Raw genomic sequence first — 20,745 nt, 5'->3', positions numbered from 1 at the left:
CTCTTTTACATCTTTAAATTGATGTGAAAATAATTTCCGATCATGGTTCAGTTGCCGAAAAATCAAATAAACGCCGACACGGACATAGAATCCTTAAGGGTTAAAGATCACTCACTGGAAAACAAATTGGTTTGTTCCCTTCTGAGACAACAAGGTGTTTCTCCAGCCCCTGGTGTCTTCACCGATTCTCTGACCAAAACTGATATATTAGAGCAAAAATAAGCATTTTCCCTTGACCCTGAGATCTCATCACCCAGGTCCTTCTGGCGGTGCACTTTCCATCAGTGGGGGGGTTTCTGGGAAGCGTCTAGCCCTGATCCTCTGACAGGTTTCTCTTAACGCCAGCGCACATAAAGAGTAAGATCAGTTTCTGCCCTCCTTTGCTTCTGAAACCTTCCATTAATAATCGATGCTAAGTGCTGGGCATCTGGATTCAGTGCTGAGGGGAAGCTAAAGGGATCAAATGCTATCCTTGAATGTGTGTACGTGCATGCGACGGTGCACGTGAGAGGCTCTTGGTTCCGTGTACAAATCTAATGGACATCAATATTGAGGAGACAATTATCAACTAATCTCAAGCCAACACCCCCACCCTTGTTCCGGTGTGTTCCAGCGGAGTGCAGCCCTCTTACCTCCTGATACTTCAGATGAGTTTTGGTTTTTTTTTGTAAGAGTAAGAAAAGTGTAAAAGTGCTGGATGGCTGGATGGCTGAGTGCTGACAGAGGCACTCTTCTGTGGCTTGTTTTATCCTCCGGAATAGGCCTCAGTTCTTTAAAAGTATTCAATTATTCATTACTGACCTTGTGCCCTGGACAAACCTCTCCCTTACCTGTCGTAGGAAGAAGAATTCAGACTTTGTGTTTGTTGAATAAAGGAGTCATTATTCATTATGAATAACTAAGTTATGTGAATAACTACGTCCACTCCATGACTTAACTTTATGTAATTGTGTTTCTTCTCCTCTTCTTTTTAGAGAGGAGGCTTTCTCCTGCAACCCTTCCAAACAAGCCATACTTGTTCAGTCTTTTTCTAACTGTGCTGTCATGAACTTTAACCTTTAACATGCTAACTGAGGCCTGCAGAGTCTGAGATGTAGCTCTTGGGTTTTTGACCTTGGGATGAACTTGCTGGAACATCCACCTCTGGGAAGATCGACAACTTTCTTGAATGTCTTCCACTTGTGAATAATCTTTCTCTCTGCAGAATGATGGACTCCAGATAGTTTGGAAATGACCTTACATTCCTCCCAGATTGATGGGCAGCAACAATTGCTGATGTCTTTCCTCCTTGGCATCGTGTTAACACACACCTGAATGCTCCAGACCAGCAAACTGACAAAACATCTGCTTTTATAGAGGTGCTCACACATAATGATCAATTAATCAAGTGCACTTGATTGACAGCACCTGGCTGCTGCTTCCACTCTTATTTCCTCTAAAAGCAGTGATGGTGCTCTTAATTTTTGCACGCTGCTTCTGGATTTTGGCCTCTCCTTCAAACACTGTTGTCCTGTCTCTCTGCCAAAAGACTTTTACATTAGAGGATTCAGTGCTCAGCTCATCCAACACTTTATCAGTCCAGGAAATTGTGAAGCTGTGTGGCATTGCTGTGATGTATTCTGTCTTTTAACATGTGAGAATTTATGGCAGAATATTTTCATGGTGTTGTATCAGGGTATTAAAAAAAGAAGAAGACATGCATTTAGACACAAAAAAGAAAGGGAGCATGTGTGAAAAGAGAGAGAAGGTGACATTCAGCCGCACAACCAAACAGCTTCTTTAAACAACAGTGATTAAACGGGAAAATACTGCAGGGCAGAGAACAACAACAGCTTCAGTAAACCTCATTCAAATTAACACGATTCCAATGATTTATCTTGAACTGTGAAATAACGGTGCTGGTAAAAGAGAAAGATTCATTCGCTTACACGCTAACTCACTGAATCAACACTCAGTCACTTAATTTGTGGTTATCTTTTGCAGCTAATCAGCTCTCGTTTCAGCCTCCACCAGCTGGCTCCACACACAGATTCAGTGGCCCCGTTGTCATTGACGCAAGCCGGCCAGCTGCGGTACGAGCGGCGGTTTTCCAGAGAACGCCGATCGACCTCTACGCTAGCTGGAGGTTTGTTGTGCTTCCACCATCCTTTCACACAGTTTCAAAGATTGTGAGCATCATAAGAGAACCTTTTCTTTGGATGCAGATTGTTTTGATCCACTTCAAAGTTTGGCCAAAGGAGCACTTTCTGTAGACCTTAGGATGTAGTGGAATCGAATGATATAAACTGGAACCAGGTGATCATCCTTCAACCAAGTGTGCAGATTTCCTTCTTTAATTAACGGTGAAAAGTTCAGTTCGGGGCCTTGTTGAAAACCTGAGATCTCTGGGAAATTAAAACTGTTCGCTTGAGTTGTTAAACCTTCCGCTTTTATTGTGAATTACTGAATCTGGGAAAACAACGTTCAGGTCTTTTCAGAATGAGTTCAATTCAAATGGTTCTGAAGCTGATTCCAAGCAAAGGAACCGGCATATTCAAATGTCACTTTTCCCAGATCAGTATTGGCTCTGGGAGCAGATATCAGGTGTAATTCCTCAGAACGTAGACCATGACTATCGGAGCTTGTTCCTCCTTCCTCTCTTTCTTTCTTCAGTTTCTTTACCTGCCTCTAATTAGAAATCTACGAGATTTATTCATCGACACACTGAGCATCTACGTCTTAAATGTAAAAGTTTGAAACTGAAGGTTTAAGTGGCACATGGTCATACGTTAATAACAACCAACACGTGTTTTCATCCATGTATTTAAGCAAAAACTGCATGAAATTCAATGTGAGCGTCCTCACTCATGTTATATAGCCACACATTGGCTAAATATCCAATGTAGGATATATGTGCTGATATATGTGCACTTTGAGATATTGTCTGTGTCTATTTCTGACCTGGGCCTCTTCAAATGTAGGCTAAAAACCGACTTATTTAGGATTGCTTCTAATACCCAGTAGTATGATGACACTTTAATCTTATTTTATCTTATTTTATTTTGTTGTATTTTATTGCTTTCACTGTTCTTTTATTGTTTTTATTTGTTTTTACTTATTCTTCTCTTTATTTATTACCTGCTGTAAAGCACTTTGGTACACCGTAAGGATTGTCTGTAAAGGGCTGTATGAATAAAGTACATTTACATTTACTAGGTTGTTGAGAGAGCACTTTGTGTGAACTTTTGAGTTTTATTTTCTTAGATCCTTCTTAATTTTGGTTGTTAATTCAGATTTGGGAACTTTAAGAGTTGGTTGGTCCAATGTTTAATTTTGTCCATTAATTAATTATTTTCCTTTATGTTACCTCCCCTTTTCCCCTAGAGAGCTGGGTGCGTAACAGCCCCTTCAGCCTGGAATTATGAGTATGTACTTAAAAAAAAAAAACAAACATGTGTCTCTCATCTCCAGAATAATATTGGCCATTCAAAACATTTTGAAAGGTTTTTTATGTACTGAAGCTTTTAAATGTAACTGTACTGTGGCAGGTTTGAAACACACTGAAAGTGCAACACAGTACAGTTACTTTGACCTCAACTGGAGCCGAGTTTAGTCCAGTAATTAACCAGTAAACAGAGCCAGGAGTAGTGCCTAACTATTGTCATCAAAACTCAAACAGTCCCCAAAGGCTTCAGGTGCAGATGGTAGAAAACCCAAACGCCACAGAGGATCACAAATCATTTCATGCTCGGACACTTTAGATAATTGGCTCCCACACCGTAGGACAAGAAGGAGATATTCAGCAAATATAACTTCTAAAAAAAGGAAAAGTGGGCGGATTCTTTATCAGAATGATGCAGTTAGCAGAGGAGAGACATCAGCGTGTAATCAAGCTGTGATGTGCAGACAATAAAAATGCAAATGTGTGAGCGCACGGCAGATCCCATTTCCTGTGGGTCCCGCAGGATATTGATTACCTAAGACCTTTATTTTGATGCCATGAAATGAATATAGCGCTCTCATGAGAGGTAAAACTACCGCCCTGTGGTCTGCTTTGTTATAGCAGCAATCCTGTAGATAATAAACCGTTCTGTCCTGTTTTTAAATTACTTAATGAGTAATAATTAACATTAATGGGTCAATTAGTTTTATTTCAAAAGCTTTGATACCCTTGTAGATACCTTTGTTTCAGGCTACTTCTTCATCTCATACATCTGAATTCTGAGCCCAGAATCACCTGAAAATGGATAATATTTGCTCACAAACCATGTGACATGGCAGCTTATAACTAGCCTATTTTATGATAATTTGGCAATTTATGTTATTTTTAGGGCTGGGCAACGATTAAAATTTTTAATCTAATTAATCACATGATTTCCCTGATTAATCACGATTAATTGCATTTGTACGCAAAATCCAAAAATGAATCCAAAAGTAGTGTATAGCTTTTAGCATTTAGTTTTATTTTAAATGTGCTGCCATATGACTGAAAGTGACATAACATTTGTTGTGCAAACACACTTTAACATCAGCATTTTTATGTAGTTTTTATGTAGAAGCCTCGCTCCACTGTCTGTTTCCTTGAATGACTTGCTGCTATCAGTTGTGTGTTTTTCCTTTAAGTGATATTTTAGACTGGAACTACTACGTTGAGAAGACAATTCAACTTGGCAGTGTTTACAGATGACTTTGGTTCTGTCGACTCGAACTTTAAAATGAAAATGGCCGAGTAAACGTTCCGTACCCTTCTCCATGTTTGGTGGATCCGCCAATTACTTTCTTTTCCAGTTCCGCAGCAGACAGCAACAGACTTTTACTAAATAAAAGCCTATAAAACGGGTGGTTTGTGGCGTAGTGGGTTGAGCAGGCGCCCCATGTACAGAGGGTACAGTCCTCGCTGCAGCTGGCCCCGGTTCGAGTCCCGCATTGGACGGCCCTGTGCTGCGTGTTGTTCCCCCTCTCTCTGCCCCCTGCTTCCTGTCTCTCTGAACTTTCCATTAAAGGAACAAAAGCCCCCCCAAAAATGTTTATTTTTTTTAAATAAAAAAAAATAAATAAATAAAAAAAATAACTAAAACATGCGTTAATGCGCGATAAAACATTTATCGGCGTTAAATAATTACTGCATTAACGTGATAATAATGAGTTAACTCCCCCAGCCCTAGTATTTTTAACCGTAACCATGCAGCTTAATCCAATCCAAACTATCTGTGAGTGCAAGTGAAGGGGAAAAGGACAATGGAAAATGTTGAACTCGTGGTCTTCTCCATGGAGGCTAACACCTCCCCCACCGCCACAGCCGGTAAATGCTGTCAAACGTGGTCATTGTCATTTAGCGCGATGTCCCGCGCCGGCATCATGATTGATGTTGTGAGATGTCAAACATCAAGATCATCATGTTGCAAGAGCTGCTCTGAAGGTGCTTGAGAGATGTGTCTTTACGTCATCCGATAAAGAGCGACGTTTATAGTTATCCGTTGTCATTAACGCAAACATTTTCTATTGTGAAAAACAGCGAAAGCCAAAAAAAAGCCCGACACATTAGCGAGTACAAGTTAAAAGAACAGACAGTGCTGAATTGCAGCCTTTTGTCACCACAATTTATTCAAAAATTACTCCCAGCCTTTTATTGTGTCTGACTCCATCTGAGAGGAGAATGGGATGCTGCCGCCTCGGGAATCATTCTGTCACAACAAAGTCTTTTGTGCGGCTTTTAATGTTTTGATATGAAAAAAATCACAGCCATCCGGTTTGCCCAGGCCCCCCGCTTTTTGTGGTCATCCTTCCTTTTTCTGAACGCCTTCAGTGTGGGTGAGACAGACTGAACGCCAGTGGGAGAAGTGGGGTGTTGTAATAGCAATGGATCCATTTTTATATGAAAGCTGACACTCCCTGCCACATGGGAAGGGCAGCTTTCTGGAGGAAGGTAATGGTTTCTTCTGCTCCTGCTGCTCCCTGAGGTGGGCTGAGTGTAAATTACATCCAGCTTGGCCTCTGTGCAGGCAAGACTGGAGCCAAGTCTCACCCGCCTCCCACAACTCCCCTTCCTCTTCATCACTTGCTAGATCCTGAGAGATATTCCCGTTTTCTTGGACACGAAGAGACGTACTGAACAAAGGAGACAGCCTGAATGTGATGTTCCCATCTTGTTTTTTGTTTCCAGTATCTGATACTTTCTAGACCTCTGCTCAAGTTGAAAGAAGAAGCCCTCAGCTGCAGTAGTGCAGTCCCTTGACTTAGTGGCTGTATGTTTTGAGAGAATCCTCAGGATTTATCAGAAGGAGAATGTATGAAGGGAGGGCTGCGAGTGCTTACAACAACTCTTCAGATCTACTTAAGTCAAACTGAAAGTGTCAGAGCAGTTTGGATAGAAGGCAGAGTAGAGCTGGCAGACTGTGTTTCATGGCCTGTCAGGTCAGGTTACATTATCTTCTGGTCATACTGTTTCTCATTAGCCCCCTGTCGGTCTGCCCCGATCCGGGCCGAGGTGGCACCTTGGTCCGGCTTGGCCTTAGGACAGTTTTGAGACTGAACAGGTGGAAAGACAAGGACTCTCATCAAGTCCTCTGCTCAGCTAGAAAAACAGAACTGCTTAGCTGAAGAAGTGTGGCACTGCGTCTGTTAGCAACCATTAAGGTGTAGTTTCCCAAATAATGTAGCTCAGTTTACTACCAGGGGGGATTGCATCATTCTATCCATTGTAGAATGATGCAATCCAAATCCACAAGTTGGAATTACTTTTTGTTTTTAAGATTTGTGCAATGAATTTGGATATAAATTGAAGAAGTGCATAAAAACAGTGGATAGAAAAGCTGTCGGCATTAAAGCATCGCAAAAACCTCCCATCAGTGGGGTCCAACAGCATTTAGTGTCACTCTATTTAAGCCATAATCAATCGGTTTAGTCTCAGAGTCTCAAATTTGTACCTTCAGTGTTGCTTTCTCATTAGAATACAAGGCATTCTTAGTTCGATCTTCCAAATAATATATCATTAAATGAGTATATTATACAATGAAACTGTAAAATTAAGTGCAGGGAAAATCTTATCGACAAGAAGCACCAAATACTAAACAGTAAAATGCTGCTTTCACATGTGCATTGATGCTTTTTGATGTGTAAACAGCAGAGCAGAAGGTGTGACATGTCACACAGGAGGGATAATGCAGGAGGAGATGATCACTTCAAGCAATCTCTGGGGCAAACTGCACTGGTGCGTAAACAGATGCTCGGATGAGCCTCACAGGGTGTGTTTACATGCAATTAAGAAACCTACATATTACCGTGCATTTTAAACATCATGTATCTGCGAGATTTCCTTAACCCTACATGTATATCCATTTCAGATGAGATGTAATGTTTGCCTCTTGCTTTAGAGCATGAACTGATGTGAGTGTGTTTATTCAATGTCCCGTTTTTATCATATTCATTACAAACAACTATGATTTTTTGGTGTAGATTAAGCTATCAAACGGTTATACTTTCTTTTATATCTATGCAGATTTTATCCAAACATCTTACAGGTGAGGAACCCAGAGGAGGTAATGTAGGTAGATCAAAGCAACCAGCAACCTTCCATTTGATGGACGGCCATTTTCTCACCTGAGCCACGGCTGCAATTTCTCTGTCTGCGTTGGGCACTGTAGCTTTCCAGCTATTTGTGTTCAAAATGAGCTCATTCATTGAGGATCTGACTGTTCAATGGTGCCCGTCGATTAGAGGAACTCACAGAGTTGTATTGATCTACAGTTGTACCAGTATTTTTTTACTTAATTCTTTACAAATACTGGAGTATTTCAACTGCTATTCAAGACCCCAAATATGTTCCACTATTTATGCTGTCAGTCCTGTTTTCTCTAAAAAGAACATGGCAGCACAGCTCAGGTTTGCAAAGCTGCATCTGAACAAACCACAAGACTTCTGGAACAATGTCCTTTGGACAGACCAGACCAAAGTGGAGATGTGCTCATAATGCACAGCAGCACGTTTGGAGGAAACCAAACACAGCATATCAGCACAAACACCTCACACCAGCTGTCAAGCACGGTGGTGGAGGGCTGATGATCTGGGCTTGTTCTGCAGCCACAGGACCTGGGCACCTTGCAGTCATTGAGTCCACCATGAACTCCTCTGGACACCAAAGTGTTCTAGAGTCAGATGTGAGGCCGTCTGTCTGACAGCTAAAGCTGGGCTGAAACTGGCTCATCAACAGGACAAAGATCCCAAACACAGCAGCAGATCTACAGCAGAATGTGTGAAAAAGAAAAGAATCGAGGTGTTGCGATGGTCCAGTCAAAGTCCAGACCTCAGCCTGACTGAAATGCTGTGGTGGGACCTTCAGAGAGCTGTGCAGAAACCAAAGCTGCAAAGCTCAATGAGCTGAAGCAACGTTTCAATAAAGACTCGGCAAAAATTCCTCAACAACAAGATAAGAGACTGATGCTTCATACTGAAAATAATGACTTAATTCTAAGTTATTGTAGCTCAAAGTGGTTTTACAAGCTGTGGATCCATGAGGTTGGACTTGATTGAAAGAACTGATGGCATCTGAAACAACAAAAAGCTATTGTAATCCAAATGCTGTTACCTCACCTCAATCTCTCACCAGTCTCACCAGAAGCCTTCCTAAAAGCCACAAAAAGACACAGCACTGACAGGTTCATCCAGGTATCACATTCTGAATCACAAAAGTGTGAATGCTCTCCCCCTCTTTCATCTGCATAACCAGATGGAAATCACTGGCTTAGGCTCTGTCATGATTTTCCATATCTCCTTCTGCACCGCCTGTTCCTCCCTCCGCCCGTTTAATTTCAAAGCAGGGGGGGGGGGGGGCTGAAGTTATTATATGTGACAGAGAGAAAGAGAAAAGGGGGGAAAGAATTGCATTACTTCACAAAGCAGAGTGCCATGGGAGCCGGATGCATGTCCCGCTGCTTAATAACAGTGGAATTATTTAGAATAAAAGCAGCGGCAGCGGGATATTTCTGAATCTATATTTAGAAGCGTCTCACCTCGCAGCCTCAGCTTGTGTGGGATTCACAAGGAAGACATGCAAATCCATCAGGGTGCACATCAATCTCGTGTGTGTTGCACAGTGAAAACGCGGGGAGATGCCGTTTTCACACGATCGAGCCAAGATATTACATTATCAAAGCAAGAACAGTCACATTCACAATGATCATTCCTGTATTACGGAGCAGAACGATCAAACTGAATTCCACTGCATTTATTTCACAGCTCTGAAATAACCCACAAAGTAAAGCGCAATCTTTTCACAAGCCTTCTATTTTTAGCTCTGGCTGCCATCACCACACCAGCTGGATACAGGAATATCATCTGCTGTTCATTCATTCACTAAGCAATAACCTGGCTCCCAGGCTCGTTTTCATTCGGCAAATTTCAAAGGTCCTACTTTCTAGGACCTTGTTGCAGCAAATTGCATTGATTAGCCGACTCTAAATCAGCTGGCTTTAATTATGTTTATTTTGTACTGCTTCGTGAAGCATATAGCTCTGCGTGATTGCAACTAAATTGCAATTATCTAATTCCCAAAGCGCCAAAAAGGACATAATGGTTGTTTCAGGTAAATCGATGGTTGTGTGGGTGGTGACCGGAGTGTAATCACCTGCAGAAATAATGAGGTGCCACAGAAGGTGGGGAAAAAAATGTCACCGATCAAACTGAATTGATTTTCACTGATGTAGATTACACAGTTCTGCTCTATTACACTTTACGTTCGTCCAGTTCGTGTTTATAAAGCCTCAGTCTGTCATGAAGTCTGCAGCTTCTGTAAATATTCCCAATGGAACCAATCTGAAAAGAAACTGATCCAAAACGATCACAGAAACAGTCCAGTTTCACCAGTAAACGCATGACAGGAACCAGGAAGAGAAAGTGGGAGATAACGGTTCAAAAGCAAGAAGTTGTTCTGTGTTGGACAGTGACTGCAAGACATGGTGGGAACCACAACCAGTTAGTATTGGTATAGTGTGAAGGTGAATGGATACTAAAGAAATAGAAAAACCTTCCTCTAGTATGTCAAAGATTGTTTGTTCCAGCAGAACACACTCATCACCTGAGCCGGCAGGTGACTGACCAACGTTTTCCCACATATGATATAATATAGAGGTTCTCCCAGAGATTAAAGTGATTCCTGAAGAAGAGCTTTCTCCATTTTCCTCTTTTGGATGGCCATCGTGGTTGTTCTTCTACTAAGTTAGAGCGACTACTTCTTCTACTGAAATAACTCCACTAGTAGCAACATAGACTATACTGCTTTCCTCTGGTGACAAAACACATTAAAGCGGAACTCCGGGGCATTTGAAGCGTGTTTCCATTGCTAGAGGTTGTCAAATACTGATAGTAGGACACAGACAGGTGCAAATCTGCGCTCCCTGTGTGGAGATCGCTCTGTCCGCACAGCGTGTCATGCGAGGCTAATACGTGGTGGCTAAGGGGCAAGCGCTAACCCTTCCACGTAAAACAAGAACTTGCACACTGCAGAAACGTCACACCACTTTATAAACCATCCGACAATGAAGTCACAAGCCTTACCATCAAAACCATATGCATGGTTCTCACATTACTGGCATGGGGACGTTACAAAACAACTTTATAAACAGCATGTAACTCACCGGCTGGTTGTAGGCTCGCGCATGTGAAAGCCCAAAAGAGTCGATGGACGATAATCCCATATACAAAACAATGATCTTCTCAAGAAAAACTGCGTTCAAGTATTTAAAACATTACAACAATACATTCCCAGTAATATTGTTGTAATGTTTTAAATACTTGAACGCAGTTTTTCTAGAGAAAATAATTGTTTCGTATATGAGATTATCGTCCATCGACTCTTTTGGGCTTTCACATGCGCGAGCCTACAACCAGCCGGTGAGTTACATGCTGTTTATAAAGTTGTTTTGTAACGTCCCCATGCCAGTAATGTGAGAACCATGCATATGGTTTTGATGGTAAGGCTTGTGACTTCATTGTCGGATGGTTTATAAAGTGGTGTGACGTTTCTGCAGTGTGCAAGTTGTTGTTTTACGTGGAAGGGTTAGCGCTTGCCCCTTAGCCACCACGTATTAGCCTCGCATGACATCCTGTGCGGACAGAGCGATCTCCACACAGGGAGCACAGATCTGGACCTCTCTGTGTCCTACTAGCAGTATTTGACAACCTCTAGCAATGGAAACACGCTTCAAATGCCCCGGAGTTCCCCTTTAAAGCTGAGTCGCTGTTACGCCCCATGGTCTGCTGTTCTGTTTTTTTGTTTCAGCGGCTGTCCGGGATTGGTCCATTCCACACAGCTGCACCAATCCTGGAGCCAGCCAAGGACATTTAAACCTGGTGTTCAGGGGGCAGCTGAAAAGACTCTGTGGTGGCAGCTGGCCCCTGGTGCGCAGCTCATTTGTGACATTTGTTTGTAGGCACTTTGAGACATTGTCTGTGTCTACTTGGTTGTTGAGAGAGAGCACTTTGTGTGAACTTTTGAGTTTTCTTTTGTTAGATCCTTCTTAATTTTGGTTGTTAAATCAGATTTGGGAACATTAAGAGTTGGTTTGTCCAATGTTTAATTTTGTCGATTAAATCATGGTTACTTTTCTGAATCTTTGTTTTTTATATTCCTTTATGTTACCTCCCCTTTTGCCCTAGAGAGCTGGGGGCGTAACATTTGCGTTGATCTATTTGTAGCTTTTCAAAAGAGAACTTTAGATTTGCTTTACTAGTGAATGGAAACCCAGCTAACGCGTACTTCTTTGAGCCTAACCATCAGCAGGTGAGGGCAAAAAAGAACGGTAAGGAACTGTGAGTCGTAGGGGAAATTTGCCAAAAACCTCCTTCCTCCATACAGGTGTTTCTGTTTGAGTCAACTGACATCAAAAACAGACAGCAACACAAGCACAACAAAAGCTGCATCACAGTTAGGGAATGTGGAAGGAAACTGTCGTAAATGTACACATTTTTTCTTGTGAAATTGGATTTTACTTCAGTCATTGTCTGTATACTTTTCTGCCTGCAGCTGCACATACAGAAGATTAAATGTGGAGGTGACTGGTGGAGGCAGTGTCGGGGAAAATGTGCCCAGATATCCAACAGCAACAACGATCGTCCCACCAACAAATATTAATCCACTTCCTGTGTTCATACAACCTGCGAATCTGGAAGTTTTGTGCAGCCTTTGTTTGCTGAAGTGCTGCCCAGTGGAATCTCACAGTAACAGGCATACTTCACTGGAAAGTATGTGAACAATTACGCCGACGGAGGTGGTTGCAAACGTGAGCGTGAGGTTTAAATCAAAGTATATTTTAGACCTAACACTGTCATAATGTAGAACTTCTAAAGACAATGAGATCCAAAAAGTTTCATGAGTGCGTATTTATGCATTCTTGTCTGTTTGGTCACTCTGGTCTTCCTGCGTTTTAGTCCGGCTGCAGGTAATCATCGTTTCCATCTTTGATTCATCTCATGATTCTTTCGTCAATACATCAATTTATTAAGTTTATACAAGGATGAATGTATTTAGCTGCTTCCTTTGGTTAATGAAGAAAAGCAAAAAGAAAAGAAAAGCTACAAAATACAGATTTAGATGTTTTGGCATGAAAAATGATCCAACACTGACTATCAAAGCGAGTGAAGGAGTTCAGTAGTTCAGTAGCTCATCGCATGCTGGCGGGCTGTAGCAAAAGCTTTGTGATTAAATAAGGAATTTACATCATGAATTAAAGACCTTAGTACTCAGCAGTGTAATAATGATCATTTAAAAAAACAGTGAAAAGAAACTAATTGAGGTAAAAGGACAAAAAAAGTCCCTAAAATGTAATCTTTTTTATCAATGTGCAGGTCTAAGTGATGTGAGGCGGCTAAACAGATGGTGACAGGTTGCTGGGTTCATTGGCCAGCTCTGTGTACAGTTAACAGGAGGCCATAAAAAGACAAGCTCCGGGATGTTTGGCATGAGAAACCTGCTCATCACAGCTCCATCCAGGCGTCAAACACCAGAAGATGATTTATGGACCGAGGCTGCTCTGAGATGCTGCCGCAGAGATTAAAACTTTGTTCTGATCTCTGATTCTGATTCCGTGTGAACTCAAGGTCAAGCTGAGTGCCGGCCTTCAGTCAAAGCAAACATTTGTGTTATCAGCACACAGTCGCAAGACTTACCGGAAAGTAGAGAAGCAGAGCCCCACAGAGGATGGCCTCCAGCAGGACGAGACCTGATGCTCTGATACTCTGCCAAAACAGGAAGATGCAACAGTCATTCAACTTCTTATGTATGTGTTATTAAAACATGTGTATTTCTGACCACTTGCAAAATGAGGGATAACCCAGCACATGGCATACTGTCTGAGCAACACCAGCTTTTGTTTAGTGGGATTTGTGGCTTCCTGTTGAACATTAAACTTTCACTTAGCTTAGCTTGGGCTTGCAAAGTCCTGAGATAATTATTTGTGCAGCATAATTCTCCCTAAAGTCTAAAGGGTTAATTTTTTTTCTTGAAATTCAGTGCAGGACAGAGAGGTTTAACAGTAGGGTTATCTACAGTGTTATTTTCCTAAAAGCGGCCTCCTCCTGCTGCAGCTGGAAAACATGACTGATGATGAAAGCTCTGAGATGAAAACAGAGCCGTAAAGTCCAAAACACCAAACTAATGAGCTGAAATGTTTAAAAAAGGCTAAGTAACTGCAGAGTTGGGCAATGAATCACAGTCACTATACACAAAAATAGTGCACTTATTTGATTGCAAATAATAAGTGCAACGTTGGTATCATTAATGAGCTAAGACAATTCGAGGGTTGTCGCACAGTGTAAATTTATTAAATCAACTGGAGGATTGCCCTAACTGCCAAATTAGGGCAATCTAACGACCCCAAAATAGACGTGATTTGGTCAGTATCGGAAAGAAAACACAAACAATGGTGTTCAACAGCCTTTTATTTAGCAGGAGTGGAGCTTCTCAGCTGATGATTTCATTCTATGCCAAAAAAATCAACAACATTAGCGAATGTTACTCATGCTGCTGTTCATGCCGGTAAGCAGCAGGAGATGGAGCAGGAATGACGCCCTGCTAGGTGTCAGTACACTTAAATTGGTTGCTGTAGTTGTACCGTTGTAGTTTATCATTAACAGTGATGATAACAATCGGTATGCCAGATGCTGTTTTTTAAACTGCACTGATAAACCTGACGGCCCCTCTTTTCTTTAAGCCCTTGAGATGTTTAATTTATGACTCCCAAGAAGATTTTCAGATTTTGATTCATTAGAGCACAAGATGGGTTTTCTTCTTTGGCTCAAAGTTTGTCATAGAAGCTAAGGCCCTGAGAAGTTGGGACACCATGTTAAATGTAATTTACCAGACTTGTGAATAACTTGAATTTGGCTGAAAAAAGCTCAAAGACAGCAGAATTGACCAGACTTGTGAATGATTTGAATTTGACTGAAAAAAGCTCAAAGACAGCAGAATTGACCAGACTTGTGAATGATTTGAATTTGACTGAAAAAAGCTCAAAGACAGCAGAATTGACCAGATTTGTGAATGATTTGAATTTGACTGAAAAAAGCTCAAAGACAGCAGAATTGACCAGACTTGTGAGTGTTTTGAATTTAACTGAAAGAAGCTCAAAGACAGCAGAGTTTCTGGGTCTTCATGAATGCAGAGATTAATCGTGTTAACTGATTGTTTTTCATTCTTCTTTCTTGTTGACTAGTTGTTTCTTAGTATTCTCTGACTTTTAGTGTGGAGGATGAAATCCCCAAACTGACACTGATGAACTGAACTGTTAGATCATGCAGTTTCACCCAATTTATTTATAATAAAACAACATAATCAGTCTGATATTAGCCAGAATTGTCAACTCTTTACATACTCAGTGGAGTGAAACACTAACCATCGCTTTTTCTACAAAAATTAGATTTAAAAACAGCATTTACATAAAAAATATCAGCGTTCTATCTTCTCTTATTGTTTTATTTTTCAGTTTATAAGATTTAAATCATCTATCCCCCTAACCCCAAGTAATGAAACACAGTTAGCGTGTCATATCTTTTCAAATTTGTGTCGCTACCATCTGGATTTTCAAAAATAAATATTTTGTCTTTGCACTGTTGGGTTTAACACATTTTCAAATCTGCAATTTACATTTTACATATTTTCTGGGCAGGTGGCTGTAATGCAGGAGGTCTAAAACATGGATTTAAAAAACAGGAGGGGGTGCTTTCTTTCTCGTTCTTCTTTGTTGCATGAAAAAGAACAAAGTATGGTAAAAGCTCCTCCCTCAAGGCCTTTTTTATGGCTGGCTCCACTATTTCAGGCGCTTTCTGTGCACCTCTTGTGTAAGATATTTAGCAACTTATCGTCCTCTAATTGACAAGATGCTTGAGGGGGCTTTCAGGGAGCAGAAGACAGCTGTGCCACCCATTTAAAAATACACACAAAAGGAAGCAGAGGTCCTGTCTCTGTTCACCAGATGACACATAAAAAATGTGCAACACAGATAAGCTCATATTCCATGTGAGAAGGAAACTCCAAAGTTTGGTTTGACAAGGTTAATGTGACAATAACCTGCCAACTCTGAGACTTCTATCTGCTTAATTGAGGGGAGGAATGCCTTGTATGACAATGGTTGATAAAAGTAAACTGCTACATCAACTCTCCATTTAAATTGAGCTCAGCGGTTCTGTAACTCAGCACAAGGCTTTTGCTGACACCACGATACATGAGACACGCTGTATATCCACTGACTCCATGCTGTCCAGTGTCTTTGCTTGATTAATGGCTCCCTATATTGTTAGCAACACAGCATTGTCTGCAAGGTGCCAACTTTAACATCTCACTGCCACGTTTCACAATAAACATGTGATAATTATGAATCAAATACCGGGGTAGTGAATATGAAAGAGGAAGCTGCCCGATGTTGAAATATGAGTAAACAGGCTTTTGTGATCTAATTTCCATACACTGGTCAACATCCAAGCTGCTGATTTTAAATTGATCTGAGGCGTCAAGGCTGTTTGAAAGGATTTCAAAGCTTTATTGTGACCACCCACATATGGATTTACTAGTTTATTCACCCAGAGGGCTTTGATGGCCATATGGCTCAGCAGACATCAAACATGTAGCTGATGTGATGTTGCAGTAATGGTATTAATTACTGTAGTTCTCACTTATCCACAGATAACTTTCCAAACATTTACTTTTTTCTGGAAAGAGACAAAAGTCCTGATTCACTTGTGTGATCTGTTTTTAATAAATGTTCACTTTCGAGGCTATATCACAGGCTCACGTATCATAGGAAACACAACCAATATACCAAAAGGGAATGTAAGTCAAGAGTATAAATGCTCACCTTATTCCTTCGAAAGTGGTATATGAGTACCATGCTAATGAAGACAATTAGCATGCAGAAGCACTGGAAGGAGAGCGCGGCTAAGCGCAGCACTCCGTCCTGGTGTGCCACACAGGGGGTGTCGTCCTTACAGTAGGCACAACCCTGCTGGCATGGCAGGCAGTCGCTGGAGGAGCCCTCGTCTGCATTGGGGCCGCTGTCTGCAACTTTTCCCTTTCTGCCCGTCCCTGTACAACAAAATAATTTAGATTTTTAATGAATGAGATATGAAAATGTGCCATGTTCTCCATGTAAGACAGAAAAGCCTAATCGGTCATCCACAGAGATCATTATTTCGTACTTGGGTTAATGTGTTTAGGTAATACCCCCCAAAAACAAAACCAATATCACAGCAACATGTGAAATAATCACAAAAACCTCAAAATTTCTGCCCTTAACCCTACCTTTTTCATTCTTGTCAGTAGGGTCATTGCACTTTACTGTTGGAGATCAAGGAGCCATGGCATATAGATGACCGCAGGTACATAACCTTTAGGGGATTTGGATTTGGCCATTACTAATTGATGCTTTTTTCTGTGCCAGCGGTCACAAAAATAACACTATAGAGGAACACACTGACGCCACATTTTGTGAAAAAGTCACAGATTAACTGCATCACATTTTGCAAGCGACCTTTGGAAGTTTGCAACTTGTTTGAAGTTCGGAGGGCTCAGTGGGTGGAGGAGCACGATTATCAAACTAAACATAAATGCTGGGAACAGCATCAGATTTTCTACTTATTAATAAAGAAGGCCAGCTCTGTCTTGGGTTGCCCCCTTGACTCAGTGCAGGTGGTGGGAGAGAGGAAGATTATAACAAAACTATCATCAGTGATGGACAATGTCTCCCACCCCATGCAGGACACCATCAGTGCACCAAGCAGCTCCTTCAGCCCAAGTGTGTGAAGGAGAGATGTTGTAGGTCCTTCCTTCCTGCTGTTGTCAGACTGCTTAACAATCACTCAAATACTGTGAAATAAGATTAAATGTGCAATAATTAATGTGCAATAACCACTATTACACTGTACAATTCACTAGCCCGTGTACAGCTGCTGCTATTGCTGATGCTACCTGCTGTTCTTTATCTTTATCTTTCTCCTGGGCTAAGGATCTTTCTTGCTGCGGTAACAATGTGAATTTCCCCATTGTGGGACAATAAAGGGAAAACCCACTGTCTCCAAATAAACTGAATCTACCTTCATGTATATTAACCAGGGCTGGGCAACAATTAAAATTTTTAATCTAATTACTGATTTCCCGATTAATCGCATTTGTACGCAAAATCCAAAAATGAATCCAAAAGTAGTGTATAGCTTTTAGCATTTAGTTTTATTTTAAATGTACTGCCATATGAATGAAAGTGCCATAACATTTGTTGTGCAAACACACTTTTAACATCAGCATCTTTCTGTAGTTTTTATGTAGAAGCCTCGCTCCACTGTCTGTTTCCTTGAATGACTTGCTGCTAACAGTTGTGTGTTTTGCCTTTAAGTGATATTTTAGACTGGAACTACTACGCTGAGAAGACTCAACTTGGCAGTGTTTACAGATGACTTTGGTTCTGTCGACTCCGCCGTCTGGAAGAACTTTAAAATGAAAATGGCCGAGTAAAAGTTCCGTACCCTTCTCCATGTTTGGTGGATCCACCGATTACTTTCTTTTCCGGTTCCGCAGCAGACAGCAACAGACTTTTACAAAATAAAAGACTGTGAGCAACAGACTTTTACAATAATAAAATAAATAATAAAACCAGCACTAATGCGCAATAAATTTTTTATGGGCGTTAAATAATTAACGAGTTAACTCGCCCAGTCCTAATCTTAACATAACTGGGTAACATTAGTCTGATTTCCTTCTTTCAAAGCCATAAACCTTGCACGTCAGGTCTCACCTTTCTGCGGCTGCAGTTGGTGCTCTGCAGAAATCCCCAGTCGGAGAATTATAACTTTTTAACAAGATTAAACTGGTTTTAGAAGATGGGGACCTCTTTTTCTTTTTTTTTACAGGATGTTAATTCACATTTAGTTTAACAATTAACTAGAATTTAGTGAGGATAAAGCAAGATATGAGAGCTAATGATTATTCTTCTATGGCAGACTAAAGCTATATAAATACTATTTTTCTTCTTTGACCTTACAAGGAGTCATCGACATTGTGTCAACACAGGAGAGATGGATCTATATGTGTGAACATGAAAAGTCAACACACTGCACCATGTTCAGTTAGTGGCATATCCTACAGGGCTGCCCCATAAAGAGCACACAGAGACTTGGTCTTAGCAAAGATGGGAGTCTATGCTTTCTGAAGCAAGAGCCAAGGTGGTCAACATAAATGTATTCAAGAAATAAAGCAGAAATCCGGTCATATAAATGTTTCGAAAGGGGAGATCTTTTAGAGCCAAAACAGGAAGAACCTGGACAGCGAGAATGTGAAAATGTGCTATGACTGTAACAGAAGATCCTGAAAGAAAATGTAAAAATAGGAAGAAGAAAAAGCTTCTGGGAGAAAAATATTCCCAGGGCAAACTAAAGTAAACCTCAAGAAAGCAGGGGACATAAAGAAGGAAGTGGACTGGATATTGGTTCGTATAGAAATCCCTTGACAGAGACCCATATGGCTGGATAGATAACACATTTTGGACTTATGGAGCTTTTAGAGGCTTTATTGGAAACAGCCATTGTCTCAGAGATTTGCAGGGATTTCGCCTTTAAAAAGAAACCAGCCTATTTTTCAAAGCTATGACTGCACACCATTGATCCCTTCTAAAAGAGCTACTCATCTCCGTAGCAATGAGTCACATTTAGCTCATTCTCATTGGTTTGTTGTTGCTACGTTTGAGTGACAGTTTTGCTCCGATAGCTTCTCTCTTATATTCATGTGCAGGATCCACAGTTGAAGATCATTTGGAGACAAAAGAAAGTGAGTTGCAATGATTTCCATTGCAAAGGAGTATCAAGGATGTCCCCTTGTGGATTAACAGGCTTGTTATTGGCCCCATGGTGGACCACACTGCAGCACTACGCCTCGCTAACAGGCTTGCTTTTCCTCTCTGTTGTTGTGCTAGAAAAGACAAGCACACATACAACGAGCTTTCATACAGAGTGCAACAAATTTGTGTGCACAAGAGGGCCAGGGCAGCTCTTTTCTGTGTATAAAACAAGGTGTTTAAGATAGAATAATGGGTGCAATAAGACAGACGCAGAAGAACATGCTGGAATGAAGTCTGAGTGGGATGAGGCCGGAGAGAAAGTGGGCTAAAATAAAAGCTATGGCAGAGAAAAGGATAGAGGGCAGATGAAAACCACTGGGGCTCTGTGTTTGCAAAGGTCTTTTTTTAATTAACGCACAGCAGACAAAATAAACTGGAGAAAGTAAGTATCATTAAAAAGATATTTCCCATCTTGAACCAGATTAGCCTCCCAAGGCAGAGCGGCTACTTTAGTTTCCAGACAGGGCAGACATGGTTCTTGCAAACAGCTTGTTATGAAGTACAACTTTTATGAAGAGGCCCTAAGAAATGAGCTTTTTCTGCAAAACTACTTCCAATTAGTTCTCAAGTAAAACTTTATAGATTATGTATAGCTATAAACGAGTCAGTTGCATCAAATTAATGTAAAAAAGTAACAAAGATTCCAAAGAAAAATCATATTTAAGCTCATTTTGATTTGTAAAACAGGAGTAAAAGCACAACTGAGCATTTTAAAGTGGCTTCAAACTGAGGAAATACAAGAGTCGGATGATGTGATTTTGACTTTATGTGTTAAGAAATACATTTTCACCAAAAAGTGTTGAGATAAATACCAATTTGGAGTTGTGGAAGCAGCAAAACAAAACACAAATGTTTAATGCAGAGCTATCAATTATTATCAGAGCTTAGAGAGAAAAAAACAAACATCTGTCGTCTATTTTTCGTCTGACTTTCCCTTGTACAAAGAATATTTGTGATGACTTACTTGAAAAGCCATCGACAGGTACTCTGTTGGGATGGTGGAATCCTTTCTTGCAGTGGCACTTGTATTTGTCCAAGACAAAACCGTGACCACGGAGCGGCAAACACTGCGAACGGAAGAACATGTACAGCAAACATCAACCACACAGACAAAAAAATCGCCTTGAAATGAGACTGAAAACTGACTGAAAAAGTCAAACCAAACCAGAAATAAAGCCTGTGGAGGAAATTCATGGAGCTGGACTGAGGGACGTGGGTCTAATCATTCAAGCTGTGAGAGTCCACTCCTTATCTGACCCAACATTAAATTAGTGAGGCCTCCTCCATTTGATCGAAAGTCTGATAGGAGACTGAATGAGGACTGCTGAGACGAACACGAGGGGCGTCAGCGTCTGCAGACTTTGTGTGTTGTTTGCCACATTAGAGGATATGATGA

The 20,745-nt window shown here is 41.0% G+C and overlaps 1 protein-coding gene across 2 annotated transcripts in view; it reads right to left on the bottom strand.

Annotated features, from left to right (window-relative positions):
* The window catches only part of gpr158a (G protein-coupled receptor 158a), a 94,285-nt gene that overhangs the window by 30,622 nt on the left and 42,918 nt on the right, over nt 1-20,745 (bottom strand). For both annotated transcript variants that reach the window (XM_075452432.1, XM_075452431.1), the window contains exons 3-5: nt 20,314-20,416; nt 16,323-16,549; nt 13,141-13,209 (exon numbers count right to left, since the gene is read on the bottom strand). In XM_075452432.1, coding sequence (XP_075308547.1) covers nt 13,141-13,209; nt 16,323-16,549; nt 20,314-20,416 — 399 coding nt within the window. The remainder of the gene's footprint in view (nt 1-13,140; nt 13,210-16,322; nt 16,550-20,313; nt 20,417-20,745) is intronic.

Source organism: Odontesthes bonariensis, chromosome 20 (genome assembly GCF_027942865.1).
Source record: "Odontesthes bonariensis isolate fOdoBon6 chromosome 20, fOdoBon6.hap1, whole genome shotgun sequence".
NCBI lineage: Eukaryota > Metazoa > Chordata > Actinopteri > Atheriniformes > Atherinopsidae > Odontesthes > Odontesthes bonariensis.
Note: the sequence above shows the minus strand (reverse complement) of the source record. Positions and strands in the feature narration are given on the sequence as shown.